At 40.3% G+C, this 22,678-nt stretch overlaps 1 protein-coding gene across 7 annotated transcripts in view; it reads left to right on the top strand.

Annotated features, from left to right (window-relative positions):
• Positions 1-22,678, top strand: part of DMD (dystrophin) — a 1,912,888-nt gene that overhangs the window by 644,626 nt on the left and 1,245,584 nt on the right. For all 7 annotated transcript variants that reach the window (XM_043538015.1, XM_043538014.1, XM_043538013.1 and 4 more), the window contains 3 exons: positions 7,574-7,675; positions 7,774-7,881; positions 18,829-19,008. In XM_043538015.1, coding sequence (XP_043393950.1) covers positions 7,574-7,675; positions 7,774-7,881; positions 18,829-19,008 — 390 coding nt within the window. The remainder of the gene's footprint in view (positions 1-7,573; positions 7,676-7,773; positions 7,882-18,828; positions 19,009-22,678) is intronic.

Genomic DNA, 22,678 nt, shown 5'->3' with positions numbered 1-22,678 from the left:
AATCCATCATGAAAATGTAAATTGTTCCAGTGGTTAATTACCCTCTCTGTTTTTTTTTGTTGTTGTTTTTTTTTTAAGGTTAGTTTGACAGGATCTATTTTCCATAAACTCATGTTGATTTGCGTTAATTACATTACCTTCTTTTAATTCTTAATTAATCAAGTCCTGTATCAGCCACTCCATTATCTTGCCCAGGAGGGAGGTCAGGCTCACAGGCCTTTACTTACCCATGTCATCCCACTTACCTGTTTTAAAAATTGGCACAAAATTAGCTTTCTTCTAGCCTTCTGGAACTTCCCCCAAATTCCACGGCTTATTGAAAATCAACATTAATAGAGCTGGCTGAGCTGCTTGCTAGAATATTAAAACTGTTGGATGCAAGTTTAATATAGTTGTTTGGGTTTTTTTTTTACAAAAAAAAAAAATCCTTATTGTTCTTAACTTATTGGCCTTAACTCTGCTGACCATCAATTTCTCTTGTGTCCCTTTGCTTCTCTTATCATTTTCCACAATTTCTAGCCTGTAATTTATGTTCATTACTGTCAACTTTTCTCTTTCTTCCTTTCTTTCTCTTTCTTAATACAGCTTTCTTCACTGCCACTGTAAACCAGTTCAGTTTTTTAAACAGCACTGGCTTCTTCCTCAGTTATTGGATTGCAGCTTTTGGGGCATCTAGTAAGGTGTTCTTAAATGATTCCCAATTAACATGCATGTTTTTCTGATTAAATTCTTCCTCCCAGATGATTTGGCTTATAATTGTTTTCAGCTCTGTGAAATTGGGTTTCTTAAAGCACCAAGAATATACAGATTGGGTGTGTTGCACAGATTTTATAATGACACTAGGTTCTGCATGTGGGTGGTGTAGATGGCACAGTTAGAAAGCTAGCTGCACTTCTGGCTCCAATCTGGTCTCTTTGAGTGCGTACCTCAGTTTTTAGGCCCCGAGCCGTCACCTATCTCAGGGTGAAATCATGTGCTTCTGCCACTCTTAAACCAGCTTCCAAGCTACAGCACCTTGAGGTCTAACCATACTTACCCAGCAGGCCCGATTGAGTTCAGCATTTGCAAGTATTCTCTTTGGAAGCTTATGACTGGTGGTTAATACCAGTGACAAGACACCTTTCTCAAACCAAAGTATTGTTTAATCTAAAACACAGAGGAGGAAAAAAAACAACATAAGAGTAAAGGGATTTTAACACAACAAAAAGGTCAATACACACGTCTGTCTTACCATCAACCCTCCTTACCATCAATCCTGTCAGAGTGGGCCATGCAGGGCTTGCTTTTTCAGATTCGCCAGTGGAATCTATTTGTTCACTGCAGACAGATTCCTGACAATAGCCTCCCTGCCTCCCCACCTAGAGAGTGACTGTTTAACTGTTCAGTGTCTTTCTGAGTCCAAGTCTTGGCAGAGAAAGTCTTGTAACTTTGGCTGGAGCCTGGAAGTAGCATCTTCCCAGCTATTAACTCAGGCTCTCTCTTAATGACACCTGCTGTGTTTACTGGGACGTTGATTATCTGGAGTTATTTGCTGCCTTTCTACTAATTTCCTAATAACCCTGCTATTAAACTAATTCAACATATGCACGCAGTTAGCATTCCAATGATCCCATATAGGCATACAGCAACTATCCCAAATAACCAGGTCATCTCCAGTATTCATAAATAATTATAGATAGGCCCTATGTCCTTCACAATAGATATGTATTTATAGTCTCTTACAAGTAGGGATGGAGATAGCAACAACATTCTAAACTAAATTAACTTGCGATTGATCTGAAAAAATAGATGACGTTCAAGCTTGCTGATTGAAGAGAGAACTTGTCAGTTGTGCACATGCAATATGCATACACATACTTGTGCCTTCACTTTGCAGAAACATAGAAACACAAACGTGCCAGGCGTTAGTATTTGTAACCATCGGGTTCTGCTAGTGTAAATAAATAATAATGCTTGCAAATTAGACTACATAAAGAGCATACACAAGTGTTTGCTGGCAGGCAGAAAAATATATATCTGCCCAAGTGAAAGTGAAGGAATGAAAATTCAAATGGAACAGTAAAGCATTATTTTGAATATAGCTATGTGGAGAAAGATAATTTTGTTTTGTAAAGGATTTTGATATTTCAAACTTCAATTTCTTTTTAACTGTAAGGAAAAGCAAAAATTTCAAAGTTCTCCATGAAAGGGAAATGAAGTCCTGGCTCTGAGGCAGTCTGCCTACGAGGCTGAAGGGTACCTGGGAGCCTGGAAGCTCAAGCTTCCCAGTAGCTCACCAGGTGAGCTGTCAAGAAATTAGTCAGTTTTCTGAAGTTGCCTGTGTCCAATTACAACTCTGTCTAAATCAGTCTGTCCCCACCAAACATTTTTAGTTAGACAAATCAGCATTCTGTGGTGGAAGAAGAGTCTTCCATCAGAGAATTTCTGACCAGCTGTAATTCTGGGTATGTTCAAAACAGTGGTTGTGACCTTGGTGGTGTGTTTTTCTGCTTCTGTGTCTGTCCTTTCACTGTGATCTCCCCTAAATTGCAATGAAAAAAAATGCCCCACAAAGTACATACTACAATCCTTTCGGGGGGGGAATTTTACATAGTATGTTGACATAGTTCCTCAATAAGTTGCACATCGGAGGCACTACTTGTGGAAGTCAGTAAAAAAAAATAATATTGGTGAAATACGAGTGTGAAAGATTGTCACCCCTGGAGTGCAGTGTGGGAGCAGACCTCATAACCATTCATCTGGGCTGGCTTCCCTCACACTGCTCTGCGGGTGACACAGCCAGCCTCTCCAGGCCCTGATATCACCCAACATGACAGTAGGTGGTGCCACACACCCTACTGAGCTACCTGAATGCTTTACCTAAGCCACTCAAGGACAAACAGGAGACAACAGCCAATTTCCCTGCTCCCTAGCCTTGCAGCCCTGTTGGAGTATAAACCCAGAGTTATACCATCTTACGCTGTACAGGGAACTGTACAATGCAAGCTCATTAATTTGCTTTCCCCTCACATGCAACAGCCTTTGTTTACAGAGCTGAGATTTTTCCAGACACTTCACTCAAAACACACTGGTTAACAGAAAACAGAAAACAACTTTGTTAACTACAGAAAGATAGGTTTTAAGTAATAGCAAACAGATCAAAAGCAGACGACCTAGCAAATAAATAAAAACGCAAACTAAGACTAATATACTAGATAGATAGGATTTGAATTAGAAATTTCTCACCCTGACTAATGATACAAGCAGTTGACCAGGTTTCCTTACACAGGTTAGAAATCTCTTTAGTCTGGGTCCAGCACTTACCCCAGTTCAGTCTTTGTTTCTCAGGTGTTTCCAGGAGTTCTCTTGTGTGGGGAGTGAGTCCCCGAGATGATGTCACTCCCTGCCTTATATAGTTCTTCCATTAAAACTTTGTTTCAAGCTAAGTTCCCAGCCCAGATTGTGGAAAAATACAGGTACCAAAATGGAGTTCAGTGTCATATGGTCTGGTCACATGCCCTTGTATGCCTTGCCAAGTCATAGCAGCCATTATTCATAGGCTGGCTGAAACGTTCACAGGAAGGCTAAGCTCTTCCATGATCCATTGTCTTTGTTGATGAGCCATTAGCACTGTCTAGCTTCACTGTTGTACCTGAATGGTTAGTTGTGGGTATTACCCAGAGTAAGCCCATTTGGAATACAGATACATAGTCAATATGCATAATTTCAGATACAAAAATGATACACGTTCACAAATAGGATAATCATATTCAACATTTTCCAATAATACCTCACATGACACATCTTGTACAAAATGCATCATAATCCTATCATAATCATACCACTATGATGAATATGGGGTGCAGTTGTCAGAGAGTTTTGCCATTGATTTCAGTAAGGTTAGGATTTCACCCCATTAAAAGATTATTGGGGTAAATGTATGTGTATTCCAAGCCCAAATCCTGCCCCTACATACATAACACATACCTCTCTACCATGTACGGTGAGCTGAGAGTTTGAGGAATTGCAACTCTAGTACTCTTTATAGTAGTTCAGGTCAAACAGTAAGTTGTTAGTTATCTTCAGGAAAATGTAGCTTTCTGGAGAATCTGAATCTTCTTCCTTTATTATGGCAGATTTCCACAGAGCCTTGTTTGATCAAAAATGGATGTTTTTCTTAACAAAGAATTTGTTAGGCTTATATTGCATTGCAATTCGAAAAAAGAACATGAGGCAGTTTAATAAGTGTAAATTATTAAGAGAGTTTGCAAGGATTAATTTGTTATTGAGTTACATATGTCTAGCCAATGGAAGCAGACTAGCCACAGAAGGTTTTTTACACACTGAATCAGAGAAGCAAAATCTTACACTAGGTGTCATCATGTTGATTTCTGAATTCTTCTGTTCAACTTTTGTGGCTTGATTTTTCAAAAATGTTGAACATACTCATCACCCATTAACTTCAGTGAAAATCTGGCCATTATATTCCAAAAACAAGCAAAAGAAGTGTTCATACTTATCTGTAAATAAACAGAATGTTGATTAAACATGATTGTCAGATTTTCCATAAATACCAATACAGAACACTGAGTGTTACTCCAAGGTTAGTACTTCAACATAACATTCATTAGAGGAGATAATTAGACGACCTATTTTGGATGTGTTAAATCCTGCATACTGTGTTAGCATCTAATGAATAATGACAGTAGTCCCTGTCGGAACTGGTTGGTGGACACCACAACCAGGTTTGCGGGAGGAATGTAGCCTCGGAAGCCAGAGACTGGATTATAGTAAGGAGTCAATCAAGCAATCAGAAAGAATAGATGATCTACATTACAGCAATCAAGCAAAGCAACCAGGAGAGAACTTGTGGTATCTGGGGTGGCCATGGGGACGGGATTTATAAGCAGTCAGTGTGCAGAAATGGTTGGGAATATATTGGGCTTGGGGAAAGAGGTGGCTAGATGAGTTGAGGGTCAGTCCTGAGTTTGGAAGCAGGTTGGGCCACAAAAGGAAGCTGAGAAACAACTAATCTTTTCTTTAGGATCACACTTTTACAAAACCTATCCATATAATGGCCCATCCATAACCTATTAGGGCTTATAGGTACAAAGAACAGAGTTGAGTGAATAATTAAAGATTACTTATTTATTAATTGAATTTATGCTGTATTTGCCTGCTCATAGAATATCCACAGACTTTCTTGAATTCAGAATTTCTTGAATTCATCTTTCAAACTTATTTGAGTTTTGTTTTTTTTGCAATTTAATGAAAAAAATCAAATGGATATTTGTGGAAAGCTTTCTTTATGCATTATTTGTCCAGATATAATATTGAAACTAAAAAAATACCCACTAGGACATTCTTTAATAAAATACCGAGAGCATGAACTTTAATCTGAACTCAAAAAAATCTAGAAGCATAGTTTGTACCTGTGCATCCAGATGTTAGGAAAGGGGGTATTCCTCAGTCTTATGGTATCAAGTGCATGTGCTGCTTGAAAAAAATGGCACTGTTTTAAATCTACCATCCTCTCTCTGAAGGTAGATCAATTATATTTTTCATGTTTCTAATATATGTCAGTATAAGATCTGAGACAGCTCTTCATATTGGAAATTGTTCATTTAATCTATGAGAGCAGTTCTGGTTTGCTACTTAATGAAGTGGAAAGCATGTCACAAGCTTTTCAGCTGTGGCATGCAGTCAGTATCATGCCTGGCCACACAGTCAGATGACATCTGCAATGTGCCTTTTACTTTACTGAGGAGCGTGACATAACATTCTTGCTATTCCTACTATACAATGTTGCTGGATCCTGTACTCATACTGCAGATCCATGGTATTGCTGCACTGTATGAGAGGTTTGGTTGTGTGTGCGGGGGATTAGGAATTTTTGTTTTTGTTTTAAAAGTCAACTGTTTAGATGCTGCACTTTTGTTATTGTGACAAAGTGGGACTGTTCTTAATGTTTCCTCTGAATACCGTAGGGGTGCCTCAGTTTCCCCTATGCATTTCTTAAGTCTCTAGGTGGTGGGATAAAGGGGTGTAATTGTTGCAGAGCAAAGGACCAGTGTACATAAATGGCTGACACTCTGTCTCCTGGCAACTGATGGTCTGGGCCCCTCCCCGCCCCCCCGCCCCCGGCAAGGTGATAGCTAAAGGGGTTGGAGAACAAAGGAATCAGGTGACCTCCTGGCCCAGGAAAGGGACAAAGCCCAGAGGAGGAGGGGCTGGAGGGTGTTAATTGGGGATGGCTGGGGACATGGAGTGAAGTGCAGATGTGGTTGTCTGGCTCACTGCCCCCCAAAATGGACCCCACTGAGGGGTCCTGTTCTCTGTACCTACAAACTCTGTTTTAGACCGTGTTCCTGTCATCTAATAAACCTCTGTTTTACTGGCTGGCTAAGAGGCACATCTGACTGCAGAGTTGGGGTGCAGGACCCTCTGGCTTCCCCAGGACCCCACCTGGATGGACTCGCTGTGGGAAGCGCACAGAGGGGCAGAGGATGCTCAATGCTCCGAGGTCAGACTCAGGAAGGTGGAAGCTGTGTAAGCTTTTTGCCCTGAAGACAGTCTGCTCACAGAGAGGAGGCTCCCGCAGAGTCCTGACTGGCTTCGTAGGGAGCAGTTCCAGAGCATCGCCCGGGGACTCCATGACAGTTATCATAAACCACAATCCTTACCATGGACACAATTCTTTCTTTAATTACTAATATACTAATAAATGGGGAAAATTTGAAGAGACCCCTTGCCACAAAATGTGTGCGTGAGATCAACAGCGAGGAAGCATATGATGGCATGGGCTGCAATAACATTTTTGCTGCTATTTGTTTGGGAAGACCTGAATAACTCACTTGTGGCAAAAAAAAGAACTTTACGGTACCTTGCACAATCACAACTATATTACCCCTCACTTCCTATTTTAGGCATTTGTCTCTAAAGTGAGCAAGTAAGAGATGGAGCTGAATTTTTGCTTAAAATTGAGAGAGAATGAGAGCTTTTTCAAAGAACATGAATCATGCAAGAATCTCAAATGGTAATAGTGTGCATGTATACAGATATCCATTAGGCAACAGAAAATGACTTAATTAGTGCTTTGTAGAATTTTTACTTCAATAATTCTCACTGGAACATTGTAGAAAAATAAAGGACTTTGATCTTCTATGCTGACAGTACTATCCTATAGCAGATAGGAATAATCTGAGTGCATCTGGGACTTTACCATTATAATCAAGACTCTGGACAACCCTAATTACATTTCAAATTGTTGTGTTTTTGGCACCATCAAGTTTAGAAACCACAGTAGTATCAGACTTAATGGAGATATACTATCCATATCTTGGTATTTAAATTGCTTCCCTTTTCTTGGCTTGGCCGTAAGGCTTCATAAATTCTTTACATTGTACTTCTGTTTCAAACAATGACGATATCCACTTCAGGATGACACACAATGTTTTATGATTTTCAGAATGAGATTTAAAATGGGGGGTTATCAAAGTATTTTCATCAAAATTTTCAGTGCCATGGGGAAATATTATGAGCCTCAATAATACTAAATATTTACGAAGTGTTGTGTGTGCTGCTTTCTTTTTAGGATCTGGGAGAGCGGTGGGCAGCCATTTGTAGGTGGACAGAGGATCGCTGGGTCCTTCTGCAGGATATTCTTCGGAAGTGGCAGCAATTTGCTGAGGAGCAGGTGAGTAGCATTATCAGTTATAAACCAGAACATTGTTCAAAAAATTGCACTCTGAATGGTCTTACCGAAGGCTTTTCCCTTGTCTGAATTTCTTTCAGTGCCTTTTTGATTCATGGCTTACAGAGAAAGAGGATGCAGTGAGCAGGATTCATACAACTGGCCTTAAAGATCAGAATGAAATGCGTGCCAGTCTGCGAAAGTTGGCTGTATGTATTTTCCATTGTTCAGTTTTTTGTTTTGCTTTCCTCATTTACGAGTCTGACTGCACATCTGGGTTCATCCAATTGAACAGCTTCCATGTTTCTTGGGATCACTGGTACCTGGGGAGCATGGAGTCCTCAACTGTTGCCTGATTTTGCTTATGAAAGAGCTTCATCTGTGCCACTTGACTTTGCAACCTTAATAGTATTCTCTGAACATATTTTTGTCTATTATGTATACATTTACAACATTGATATCTAATTCATGTACATAAAATAAATACAAAGCTTCAGTTCACAATGTTGTATGTGCACAGTTTATTTTATATACATAAAATTAGACACAAAAATATGTTAAAAACACTATTAAGGCCACAAAGTCAAAGGCTCAAAAGTTAGGAAACGGCAGATTTAAGGGTGCCTATACACCATAATTCAGCCCTCTTGTGAGTATATATTATATGATCACATACTATTTTTCCCCAGAGGACTCTTGCCATATTTAGTGAATGTGTAGTTAGTTATTGAATATTTCTTTGTATGCTACTCATTCAATGGATGGGCCATGATCATATTTATTGAACACCATCTAAACCCAGCATAGACTACAACATTATTAATTTACTCCTGAGCATTTTTATGGTTCTCTCGCGATATCTGAGTGCTTCTCAAACATCAGTCAATTTCTCTTCACAACCCTCCTGTCCTTCTACCAGCTCAGTGCTCTTTCCTGGAAATTAAAAACATGCAGTTCATAGTCTTTATTAAGTGAAACATACTGCTTTGCATTCTATTACTTTGTAAGTGAGAGTCTTGCAATCCTGGCCAGGTTTGAGACTAGGGTTGCTAACTTTCTGATTGCAGAAAACCAAACTCCCTTGCCCTGACCTTTCTCCGAGGCCTCACCCCTCACTCACTCCATCCCCACTCCCTCCGTCACTCACTCCCCCACACTTGCTCACTCATTCATTTTCAGCGGGCTGGGGCAGGAGGTTGGGGTGTGGGAGGGAATGGGGTTTGGGGTGTACGAGGGGGCTCCAGGCTGGGGCCAAGAGATTCAGAGTGCAGGAGAGGATGTGGGCTCTGGGGTGGGGCCAGGGATAAGGGGCAGGCTGGGGCCAAGGGGTTCAGAGTGCGGGAGCGGGTATGGGCTCTGGGAGGGAGTTTGGGAGAGGGAGGGGGCTCAGGGCTGGAGTATGGGGCTGGCGTGTGGGGGATGTGGGCTCCAGCTGAAGGTGTGCGAGGAGGGGTCAGGGTGTGGGCTCTGAGCAGCGCTTACCGCAGGTGGCTCCCAGAAGTGGCCAGTATGTCCCTGTGGCCCCTAGGCGCAGGGGCAGCCATGGAAGCTCTGCGCGCTGCCCTCGCCTGCAGGCGTCACCCCCACTGCTTCCATTGGCTGTGGTTCCCAGCGTGCGGAGACTCCCTGGCTGCCCCTGCGCCTAGGGGCTGCAGATACATGCTGGCCGCTTCCAGAAGCTGTACAGAGTCAGGGCAGGCAGGGAGCCTCCCTTAGCCCCTCTGCACTGCTGGCTGGACTTTTAACAGCCCAGTCAGCAGTGTTGACCAGAGTTGCTAGGATCCCTTTTTGGCCGGGCATTCCACTCAAAAACTGGATGCATGGCAACTCTAATTGAGATGCTTGCTGCATCTGGATCTTGATATGTTTTGACTTTGGTGGTGCTTTCTAAAAAGAAAAAAATGAGACAATAGAGTGACAAGTCATTGTACTTTAAAAACAGTTCAGACTGGGCAGGGGCAGAGAAGAGCAATTAGGATGATCAGGGGAATGGAAGGCCAATCTTATGCGAGGAGATTGGAAGAGGTTGGCTTGTTTAGTCAAGTGAAAAGAAGGCTGAGAAGGGTATATGATTTCTCTACAAATACCTTAGTGGGGTAAACACTAGGAAGCGTGAAGAGCTATTTATGCTGAAGGACAGTGTTGGCTCAAGAACAAATAGATATAAAGTGTCCATGAATAAACTCAAGCTGAAAGTTAGAAGAAGGTTTCTAACCACCTAAGCCAACAGGAGTTGTGGGGGCAAACAACCTAATTAGTTTTTAGAGAAAGCTGCACAAATGTATGAGTGCAATTGTATGATGGGGTTGCTTGTGATGGCAGGCAGCAGGGCTCAACAGCCCTGTGAGACACTTCCTGTTTGTCTTACATTCCTCAAAGTTCAAGCTTCAGGATTTCAGACGGCCACTTGCCGGGGTCAGGAAGAGATCCCCCCCCAGTGTATTCTGGGAGGGTATTTTTATATTTTTCCTCAGAATCACCAGTGATGGCCATGGCTGGAGATGTGACACTGGACAGGAACATTGAGGTGCCACCAAGCATTCTCTTTTTCAGATGCTTGGTTGACTGATTCTTGCTTACAAGCTCAGGGTCTAACTGATCATCATACATGAAGACGGAAAGGAATTTTACCCTAGATCGGATTGGCAGTGATCTTGGGGATTTTTTCCACCTTCCTCTGCAGTGTGTGGGTACATACCACTTTCCAGGATTATCTGTGTATATCTCACCTAATCATTTCCCTGCCATTGTGGGGGTTTTGGACACCAAGGCACCTTGGTCCTCCTACTCTCTGCTTGAGGCACATAATAGTCTGGTCCCCTCTGGGTTATAATACTTTGGTCTAATTTTGGGTTTAGTGTGCAGATGCTGGGTGGCCTGCGTTGTTGTTGGCCTGTGATATACAGGAAGTCAGACTAGATGATCTAGTGGTACCTTCTGGCATTAAACTCTGTGGTTCTCAGTGTGAAATAATTTCACAAATTAACATGACTCTGCCTACAATAAGATGGAGGGGTACATTTTCACCTCAATGTTTATGGCAGCGAAGGTGAAAAACTGTCGTTGTTGAAAGGAATTGTGCAAGTAATCTGTTCTTGTTCACCTACTATTTATTTAGATATGTAGAAGGACACTCGTTCATGGGTAACATCACATCCATGTAAAGCGGAGTTTTAACAGTTTACAAACTGTGAAATTTTTCAGGCAATGTGTTACTGCTGGATTATAACTACCTATGCAGTTAAAATAATTAAATCAATTTCAGTTCTATGAAATAATATTGACTATATTTTGTTGTCTTGTACTGTGTACAAAAATCTTTGTGGCCTTTGTTATATTAAAGTTTTCTGGTATTATTACTGTAAGTTGTTTCAATAATTCTCTGAGGTGGTTAGAATTCAAAATAGGTTGGCCTCACTGTGAACAAATTAAAGGTATTTTTAAAATATTTTTTTTTAAAAATCTTACTCTTTGATTGTTTAAACTAATTAACAGATATCTAGCAGCTGGTCCAGAATTGATGGTAAATATCCCTGCTGATTTAGGCAGTGACTAAAAATATGCTCCTTAAAATATGCCACAATTTGAGACCCAAAACTCTGACCATCTGTTATCATAACCTTAAGCATGCATAGCTGTGGATACATTGTGCTAACCCTTTGTTTTCCTTCTGCCAAAAATAATTGTCCATGGTCTGAAATATACACTTTTAGTCAATAGTGTTAAAGTGAATGACAGTATAGAATCTAGAAGGTATTTGTTGGAATTGAGCTTTTACTTTGACTAAAGCTTATTTTAGGATTATGCCCATGCTTTTACTTTATCACAAAAGGATTCCACTTAAATTCATTTACATTTTCATTCATTTACTCTGAATTCTAGTCCTGTAACCAGTAAGTGAGCTGTGATTGACTTGTCAGAGAGTTGAGTAAAGGGCTTTCATGTAACCAGGACCAGCCTGAGGTGTTCTGGAGTCCCTGTGTGAGGAGAAAATTGTGAAGACAAAGTCCAGCTTTGTTCAACAATGTAGCACATTTTTGAGGTTTGGCAAGCGACCAGAGAATAGAATGGTTTGTCACAGGTTCTGAGAAGGAACGATATCACTAGTGTCCAGGAGTGATTAAAAGTATACTTGTCATAATTGATTCCTGCAGGTTTGGGGTCGGGCCTCCAAGTTGTTCTTTCCTGGTTGATTGAAGATGTCATGTCAAGAAGGGGACATTTTCCTTTGAATAATTTTATATAAACTCCAATTAATGGAATATACATGCATACTTGTTATTCAGTATATGTCCTCTTGAAAGCAGTGTCCATTGACCCCCACCTGCCCTCATGGAGATGAATGTTGGAACCCATTAGTAGATAAAGGGCCCCACCACCAACCTTACTCCTATTCCTGTTTTTGCAACTATTGGCTGGTTAGCCAGAATCAGTTGCTAGAGTTGCTGATTCTTTATTAGATGAGACTGTACTGACATTTTTTCTAAAGTCACCTGGTAATTTCCAGTTTTCACAAGATGGATGAGGCTTTCAGTATTGAATTATCCATTGTACATTGGAAGTAACACTCCCTTTTTAATATCTTTGAACTATGGTAGCAGACAGGCAGAGTATCCATTCCACTGAATGACAATAGTCTTTTAGAATTAGCACCTGTCCCTGTCTCAGCAGAAATCCAAGTGGGCAGGTAGGTTGTCTTAGGTATATAAATATTTTTGTTCACTCATCCTGCACCAGATTCTCACATTGCTGCTGCTGTTGCAACAACCTTAGGAATAGTTGATCATCGTTCTCTTTCTCCCAGTTTAACAAATGTCATGAAGATGAAACTGAATTTCTCCATTACCCTCTAGATGAGGATTGCAAACTGTTTGGTAATGTTGACCATAGTTGACTGCTTGTCTTGGAGTATACGTCTCATATTGTTGGACTGCCTTCTGGAGAAAGTGAAGAGGTGATTGTCATATTCTGTCATTGAGATGCAAAGTGTGCCCTTTGACATATGACATTTTAGGGTACATCTACACAGCCGAGGGCAGCAAGCTGGGCTGACAGACTTGGGCTTGAGCTACCAAACTACAAATAGCTGTGTGTATGTTGCAGCTTGGGCTCTGAAGCCTATGGAGGCAGGTAACACGAGCCCAGATCTGTTGACCTGAGCTTGGAAATTCACTACTGTGGACTGCCACTGGCTATGTAAAAGTACCGTTAGATTCAGCCACTTGTTCAGTGGCCTCACTTCGCAGGATGGCATGGCTTAGGAGTACAAATGGATGTGAAGGCTCTCCATTTCTGATGAAGCCAGTTTATTCAGGGAGAGGACAAATTAGTCTGTGGAGCAGGACACACAACTCACTTACATTTACACTGCATTCCTCAGACTTGTATTAAAGGAGGGAAAATTGACTTTATTACCAATGTGAAGGTCTTGCTCCTTAGTCCTCTTCCAATAGAAAATTGCTATCTCCCTTCCTCCTGGTTTCCAGGGGTTATTGGGAATTCCAAACAGGACCAACCACATATTACATTAGTAGTTCCTACTTGGGCACTTCAGTTTTGTCTCCCAGATTTCCAGGTCTGGCATCAGAACCTGCAGTCTAACTGCTAAACCTTCTTTATCTCCTTTTGAAAGGTGAGGGTCATTTTGTCTAGCCAGATCCTTAAGCCTGCCAGCATCTTAGAGATGCTTAGAGTTCTTGTTAATTCATTTGGATTCTGACAGTTAAGAGAAATTCAAAAAACTCTCCTGAAGAGTTTTAAGCCTTCAGTAAGAAAAAACTCTGACTTAAATCGAAGAGGTTTTCCTTTGTGAGTCTCTTGGGGTACAGTCCACGCTGCGGGGAGGGGGGGAAGGGTTATCCTTACGTGTTAGCTAACACAAGGTAAAATCCTGATGAAGACAAGACCATTTGTAGTTTTTGCACATTAAGAAGATTGAGGTAAACATTGGCATGGGTGGGAGGAAGAATCCTAGGGTTGATCTCAACTTGCTAACACTTTCTTATTTACTTTCTCCACATCAGTCATGATTTTATAGACCTCAATCATATTCCACCTTAGTCTTTTCCTTTCTAAGCTGAAAAGTCCCAGTCTTATTAATCTCTCCTTATATGGAAGCTGTTCCATACCCCTAATCATTTTTGTTGCCCTTTTCTGTACCGTTTCCTATTTCAATATATATTTTTGAGGCGGGGTGACCAGATCTGCATGGTCGTATTCAAAATGTGGGCATACCATAGATTTAAATGGTGGCATTATAATATTTTCTGTCCTATCACTTTCTTAATGATTCCCAACATTCTGTTCGCTTTTTTGACTGCCGCTGCACATTGAGTGGATTTTTTCAGTGACTCCAAGATCTCTTTCTTGAGTGGTAACAGCTAATTTAGACCCCATCATTTTATATGCACAGTTGGGATTATATTTTCCAATGCGCATTACTTTGTATTTATCAACATTGAATTTCATCTGCCAATTTGTTGCCCAGTCAACCATGATCATCAGTGTGGATCTAAAATTCCCTGTCCCCATATGTTCAGAGACTTAAATAAAGATTCTGAGTAAATAAAAGGAATTAAGGGATTATTATATGTAGTGTTTCTATATACAAGTCCTAACTTTGCGTTCCATATGAGGGTGTATGTGCAGCCCTATTTTTCTAAAGCATTCTGACTCAAGGGTATATGTATATCCCAAGAATTGGATCTATTCTCACACTCTACCCAAAGAAGTACGGTTACCTGCAGGTAATCTTTTTTTTGCACCTGTGTTCTGGGATGGGATTCTATCAGACTCGCCTCTGTCTGTACCAGGTGGGCAAGCAAAGCAATCTTTTATATTTGAGAATTATGCCAATTCAGCTAAGTTGTTTCTGTTTTCATATAATTTATACATGCAATATATTGTAGAATTCCTGTTCAAATAAAACCCATCATAGCAAGTAGCAGCCTTTTTTTAGTACCTGCAAATTGTGTGTTTCACATAGTTCATTCTGTATTAACATATATAAGTTTGCTTCATTTAGTATTAAATCTCTTTTGGGACTCAATTAATTTAAAGGTCATGTAAGAAAAGCTGCTTAGATATTGTCACTTTGCACATAGATTACCAATGAGCTTGTGTTCCCTAAGACAATTTCTAATATAGCTGGGTATTTGTCCCGTCTCTAAAGCATTTCTTTTTACACTAAAATTTTTAAAATAGCTGTCTTATTCTCTACGCTCAGAACTCAGACTTCTTTCTATTTCAGTTGTTTTCCCTACTGCTTCCTGACCATCACTGCCACACCAGTGCAATGGCATAGTTGCTTCACATTCCTTAACATGCTAGCAGGTGATGTAGAAGGCACATGAGCCCACGCTGGATGTGTGCTGTGTTGCATACATGATGGCTTAATAGATAGAGCACAGGCCTGTGACTTGTGAAGCCATGTAAAAGTTCTAGTCTCAGCTCTGAGCATGGCCTGCTGGGTCATCTCACCTCCCCGTACCTCAGTTTTCCCATCTGTAAAATGTGGATAATTACACTGACCTCTTTTGTAAAGTGCTTTGAGATCTACTCATGAAAAGTGCTTGTAGAGGGGATTGGCCAGGACTCACCTCTCTCCAGGGCGGCAGGAGACCACACCGCCTCAGTACTTTCTTCCAGTTGTTGACGGGGAAATAGCCCTGGGAATTAGCAGCAGTAGAGGCAAACAGAGACAGTTATTCACACCCGGCCTATGGTCAGTGGGCAATAGCGAGTCCAGGGCTCAGGCCCTCAGGCAGGGGCTGAACAAACAGTTATAATTAGCAGGCCCAGGACCTGGGTCAGGGCGGGACAGCAGAGAGTCAATGGCCCAGGCCCTGAGGCAGGGGCTGAGCAAAGGCAGGTAAACAGCAAGCCCAGGTCCTCGGCTCAGAGGAGCCTGGGCGAGGGGAAAACTGACACCCACTAGTTGGGTTGCAGGGGGGACGCAGGCCCTCCCACTCCACTCCATCCCAGCCCGGGGCCCTAGCAGCGGCAGAAGACCCGCTGCTGTGTCAGTGGGGATCGTGGCTGCAACACGCTAACAAGGGCTCTGGCAGTGCTACAGCCAGACTATGGTCGGCTGCTCCCGGCTACTTCCTACCTCCCCCTCTAGAGGTACCTGGGTCCGGACCGTGTCCTCTACGGGTCAGGTACCATGGGCTTCTCAGGGTAACTGGCGAGGGGCAGGCTTGGCAGCTCCTCCGAGCTCTGGTCAGTGTCAGGTGTTGTCAGGTGGGCCAGTCTTGGGGTTCGCTGCCGGTTGCCGGGGTCTCCCAACCGGGAGCTAGGCCACAGGTGTCTGGCCTCTCTGGTGTCTGCTCCTCCAGTGAGCTCTGAGGTTGGGCTTTTATAATTCCTGTTCTACCCCTTGACCTCTGGGGGGAGGGTGCAGGATTCGCTGGCTCTGCCCACTTTGGTGTCCAGAAGGGCTCGTGCCTCTCCAGGGTGACGCAGGACCACTTCGCCTCACTGCAGTGCTATATAAGAAGATTGTATTATGATTAATACTAATGGATAATTTGTCCTTAAAATAAGTATTCCATTAAAATATCTTTGAATCCCTAAAAATGGGTTCAGCCTAATAAGCAGTGACAACTATATAATCAGACATACATAAACACTCAGTCATCTCAAAGTCCTGGATTTCTTGCCTGAATCATCCTTTCAATAGGTAAATAATGACAAATATGTTTTACAGCAGCCACTGCTTATCTGAACAAAAAAAAAAGGGGGGGGAGGTTGCAGTTGGATTTTAAAAAAGAAAAACATCTAAACCAAATAACTAGCTGGAGGAAGTATATTAATAATGGCGGTGAGGAAACCATTTTACAAAGGGTAGATCTGAATATAGGTGCTTTATGCTGTATCTCTATTTTTAACAAAACACAGGGTGTATTCCAAAGAAGCTACTGAAAAAATGTGGCTGAGGGCATGTAGTGACACCATCTCTAGCCATAAAATATTTACCCTAGAACAAACTGTGCATCTGTTTATATTGAAGTTTTCTCTATCTCAGAGTGTGAGGTAGGGAACTATACAGCATTTGTGTTGACAGGAATATTTCCTGCCTTGTGAACTCCACCTAAAGAGGTGGTCAAACACATTCTGCCAGCTTCTAGATTTTTGAAATGGCTGGATAGTTAGGGGAAACTATTGTGCAAACAAGTGTTATGCAATTTTACAGGCACTTTTGATGAAACCAATTGAACTGAAGAAGAGCTCGAAAGCTTGTCTTTTTCACCAACAGAATTTGGTCCAATAAAAGATATTACCTCACCCGCCTTGTGTGTCTAATGGAATTACATAAAATGTAACTCTACAGAAACATTAATCTTCGAGAGCTTGACTGTCTTGCGAAGTACTCAATTGCATTCTCTACGAGTTTGTTAGTGTTTTAGGTCAAATCTTGATAAAATCAAAACTCATCCTTTGAAGTTGCCCTCCATTATTGTAATGCATTGATTTTTTTTTTTTAGGTAAGCAGGAGTGAAAACAAAAAATTCCTCATTAGGTTCGGTTACAGGCCAGGCACTAAATAATCCTTAGCGATGCATGGATATTGCAAAACAATGCTGAGTCACACTGAGCCATACGTTGAGTAATTTTAGGCGTGTGGGGCTTCCTTTACTTGCCAGTATCTCCTTCTGTGATGGTGCCCAGTAGAGACCTGGGTCCTGATTCTTCACTGACTTGTGCCCTATGTAGCCATTTACACCTATGTAAAGTGGATGTAAAACTCTACCAAATCGGAATTTTCCCCCTCGCTTTTACTGGTGATAGCATTTTTCACTCCCTTTGCACAGGTATAGCCACATTAACATGGTGCTTCCTAGCCCCAGTTATCACATGTGAGTGCTGGTTCTCCTTTCAATGGCAATGATCAGGAACCATGTTTTTTTGGTGGCTCACAGTCCAGCTTCTGCTACTCATGTGCGCCAGTAGGGTAGAGTCAGGCAAAGCCTCCCAGACAATTCAAGGCAGTATGTCGCTGTCTGTGTAGGCTATGCTTTGTTTCAGACCTGGTTCCATGTCGCCTACTCTCATGATTTTATGAGAAAGCTTGTTAAGGCAGACATGGTAAATACTGGAGTCTAACATAAGTATGTGTGGAGTTCTGAATGGCATAACAGATTGGATGCTTTTTATAAAAGTTAGTAAGTATTCCTTTCCACTGTGTGTTTATATGTTGTGCCTTATGTCAGTGAGTGCTAATATGTTTCAGGAAAATATGTGAAGCCAGATTGTGAAATTCCTACTTGTGCTGAATAGTACCTTACACTAGGATTAGTCCCTTTGAACTCAGTGTGAACACTCCTGGAATAGGGTACTATGTAACTAAGTAAGTATTTCAGAATTTGGTGCTGATGAGTACAGAGTGTGGGCAGTAACTCTGTTAGGGGTAAAGTTCAGTAGAAATATAACTAGTATAGATGACTGGAAATTTTGCAGTTGAACATTTTTCCATCGGAATATGTCAGTTCATAGAAATGGAAAGATTCCATGGGAATGTGGCACATTTTGTTGAAATTTCTAATGGAGCTCAGGTAAGTTTCCATGGGAGCCTGAGAGTCCAGTAGGAGTATACATTGTTTACAACATTGTTTAAACGTTTCTGCAGAAGGGAACATTTCAGAGTGTCTGAAACAAAATACAGCAGTACTTCACTTCCATGAAAAATGTTAAGGTTTTGGCTTTTAGTCCTGGGTCAGTATGAAATGTTTTCCAAAACCTCATTTCCTCCCCCCCCCCCCCCCCCCCCCCCGAAATGAAATTATTTCCTGGCCAGCTCAAATAACCAATATGATGCAAAGTATAGCAAAACTTGAAAAATACTATTTTCTAATTTTTATATTTGTTAACACTGATGCACTTTTAGGGTAGTTAAAGTCACACAGCCTTTGGTTTTGTGACTTATAACACCACCTGAGGCATGCTATGATGTCTGGACCTGCACCATCTGTCATGTTTTATTTCCTTGTAAACTATAATGTGTCCATTCCACTTTGTCAATCTTACCAGGAACTTTTCTTATAACAAGAATCTTGAAAATAGGAATTTATATGAACGATTCTTATCCATATTCAATTCCATATAGATCTCTCCTGAATTACCAGCATGTCGTCTGAATGGTTTCTGTTTTTTAACAGATCCTAAAAGGAGATCTAGAAATGAAAAGACAAACAATGGGTAAGCTGAGCTCACTTATGCAGGACTTCCTGTCAGCAGTAAAGAATAAAGCAGTGGCTCAAAAGCTGGAAGGTCGGCTGGAAAACTTTGCCCAGCGTTGGGATAATCTTATGCAGAAGCTGGAGAGCAATTCTAAGCAGGTTTGTCATAACCATCATTCTATCAGCTGATGACAGTTAAATGCTTTGTCAGTCAAATGCCTGAAGTAGATTTGCTGCTATTTGTCAGACTCTTGAAAATCTTTTCACTACACAGCTTCTTAGTCAGGGTTTATTTTTTAGGCCAAAGTTACATCCCCCTAATTTACAGTATTTCCTGAAGGTCAGAACATGTAAATGATTTCAGACCAAGGGGGAGGGGGGAGGAGAATATTCCAATTTTGAGAGGTCCTCACAGAGAATACCCTGCCAGCAACAGCCCTGTCTCTATTAATCTAAGAAGGCTCAAGTCAGGTGCCCCACTGATTTCAATCTGTGGCAGCAGCACACAAGACAAATATGCTTCCTAATGTAGGCAGATTTCAAGCCATGTAGAGCTTTATAAATTAAAGTCAACACCTGGAAATCCACCTGGAAACCAAAAGGTCAATGTAGATCATGGCACACTATGCTCATAGTATCTTGATACATCAGTGTGCATTCCACACCATGATTTATGAACAGATTTAAGGTAGCCCTATGTAGAACACATAGTAAAAATCAGCAATGCCATGAATCACAGTAGCAAAGTCCATATCAGACAGAGAAACTGCAACCTCCTGTCCAAGTACAAATGTAAAAAAAAAGCCACATTATTCCCTTCTCCTCTGTGATCATTGAAAAGCAAGTGTGGATTTAATACTTCAAAATTGTGAACTCAAATGGCAAGTGGCAGACAAACACCTTCGATTGACAGGGATGACATAATTTTGCACAAGTTTTCAGTTGTTTTCTTTGACCTACCATCATCTCAGTCTTGACTGGACTGAGCCTCAGCTAATTTCCTCTGATCCATCTCTTTGTCTTATACCAGCATTGAGCAAGATGCTTTATACCAGCAGCTAGGATGGCAGGAAGGAGATCTAGAACTGGGAGTCAGACTTCTTCAAATAATATTCCATGACCCAAATACATATATTAATTTCCTCTTGTTTCTATACTTGTGTGGCCGCTTTTCTGCTGCATCCTCAGTATTAACTGCATCTGACTAGCTTCCCTTTGCCACATGCCCTCTCATGATAGCTGTATAATACTGCTGCTTACCACCAACGCACCCATTTCTGGTGTTGCCCTTAATAAATATCATAACTAATTAATTCAATCCATAGAGCCACTTAATAATTAACATGAATACTACTATTCACTAGAGCTAGATGGAAATTGGAATTTCTGTTCTGTGGGAAAGTCCAAAATTACAATTTTATTTTGTTCCAATTGAGAAGGGGAGTTGAAATTTAAAATTTCCTGTGCAACAAAAATTCCCCCAAAATTGATTTGGAACAATCAAATTATTTTGTTTTGATTTTTGATTTTACATTGCATTAAATACTCACACACTCTCTCTCTCTCTCTTTCTCTCTCTCTCTCAAATTTAGAATAATAATAAAAGTTTTAATATAATATAAACATTGAAACAAAATGAATCAAAATCATACAGTTAAAAGAAACATTTTTCTTTATCAAAACAAAATGTTTCAATGATTCATTTAGACTTTTTTCCCATTGAAAATGTCATCAAAAATGGATATGTTACCACAAAATATTTTGATGAAATTGTTTTCCAATGGAAAACTGTTTTGTCAAAACTGTTTTGACCAGCTGTATAACTTACATTTACTGAAATTACCATATTTTACCCATAAGTGCATAGAACTAGCATATATTTAGAAATACTAATAAAAATAAATACAGCTCTTTGATTACCTGGAACCAGGACTCCACCGTAATTCAGTTCAGTTGAATGGAGGATATAACTGTTTTAACTAGGGTTGTTGATTAATTGAAGTTAACTCATGTGATTAACTCAAAAAAGTAATCATGATTTAAAAAATTAACGGTGATTAATCTCAGTTTTAATCACACTGTTAAACAATAGAATACCAATCAAAATGTATTAAATATTTTTGGATGTTTTTCTACATTTTCAAACATATTGATTTATATTACAATACAGAATACAAAGTGGACAGTGCTTACTTTATATTATTATTTTGATTCTAAATATTTGCACTGTAAAAATGATAAATAAAAGAAATAGTATTCTTTTAAATCACCTTACTGAAGTACTGTAGTGCAATCTGTTAATCGTGAAAGTGCAATTTACAAATGCAGATTTTTTGTTACATAATTGCATTAAAAAAAATAATGTAAAACTTTAGAGCCTACAAGGCCACTCAGTCCTACTTCTTGTATAGCCAATTGCTCAGACAAGCAAGGTTGTTTATATTTATGGGAGATAATGCTGCCTGTTTCTTATTTACAATGTCACAAGTGTAAACAAGAAGTGGGCAGCATTATCTCTTGAAAATGTAAACAAACTTGTGTGTCTGAGCAATTGGCTATACAAGAAATAGGATTGAGTGGACTTTCTAGGCTCTAAATTTTATATTTTTTTGTTTTTGAATGCTATTTTTTTTACGTAATTCTACATTTGTAAGTTCAAGTTTCATGATAAAGAGATTACACTACAGTACTTGCATTAGGTGAATTGAAAAATACTATTTATTTTGTTTTTTACAATCCAAATATTTGTAATAAAAATAAATATAAAGAGAGCATTGTACACTTTGTATTCTGTGTTGTAATTTAAATCAAAATATTTGAAAATGTAGAAAAAATCCCAAAATATTTAAATAAATGTGTTTTTATTGTTGTTTAACAACGCGATTAATCATGATTAATTTTTTTAATCACTTAGCTCTAGTTTTAACATTTTCCACCTCTGTAACATCTTACATCTGAAATTCTCAAAGGCCTTTACAAACATTAGTGAATTAAGCTTCCCCAGGTAGATGGGAATCTAATTTTTCCCTATTTTGCAGGTGGAGAAACTCAGCCGTAGAGGCTCTGTCTGCGATTAACTTTTCTGAAAATCTCCCACTGTGTGCAGCTCCACTAACAGCCATGGGAGTGCAGACCTGCTGCTGGAGTTTTTCCAACCCAGTGATCTAGGCCTGCTCAGCCTGTGTACCCTTCAACCTGCACAATGGTTCCTAGCACCATTTCTGTTCCACCAATGTTGCTAATATTGGTATCACTGCACTGTAGATGACCAGTTGGTTTCTCACGCCATTTTCAGTACTGTCAGTAAACATCCTTTGAGAAGGTCTAAATGACTATATGCTGCAAATGCAATGAGAAACAGATGGGCCAGGTACACGAATGGTCCCAAATTTGTTAACATTAACATTGTTAATCTAAACAGAATTTAGATTAGCAGTGATGAGAAGCTTTTCCAAAAATAGGCCTAGTTTGGACCTCTAGGGACAGTAAAACACAAGTAGGTTACATAATAAAAGGGATTAAATGGCAGGTAGGGAGGTCATGTAGATATCTGAAAGTTGAGACAATTAAGAAAACAAAGGAAATAAAAAAGTAATACTGACATTTATGGAAGAAGAAAGCTAATGTTAGCTACTGCAATTTGTTCCTTCCAGGATTGCAGTGGGTATAGTTTACAGAGGGAAATTCTCTGCCTCCTAATGGTTAAAAAGAGCATAATAATAAAATCAGATTGGTTAAACTTCCTGCAATGATCTGGAACACCTGTGATCAACAGCATCCCTTCTCCAATCTAAAATCCCTGAGTCATTTATTTTGCCCAGCTCTTGTG

The sequence above is a fragment of the Chelonia mydas genome, chromosome 1 (assembly GCF_015237465.2).
Source record: "Chelonia mydas isolate rCheMyd1 chromosome 1, rCheMyd1.pri.v2, whole genome shotgun sequence".
Taxonomy (NCBI): Eukaryota; Metazoa; Chordata; order Testudines; family Cheloniidae; genus Chelonia; species Chelonia mydas.
Note: the sequence above shows the minus strand (reverse complement) of the source record. Positions and strands in the feature narration are given on the sequence as shown.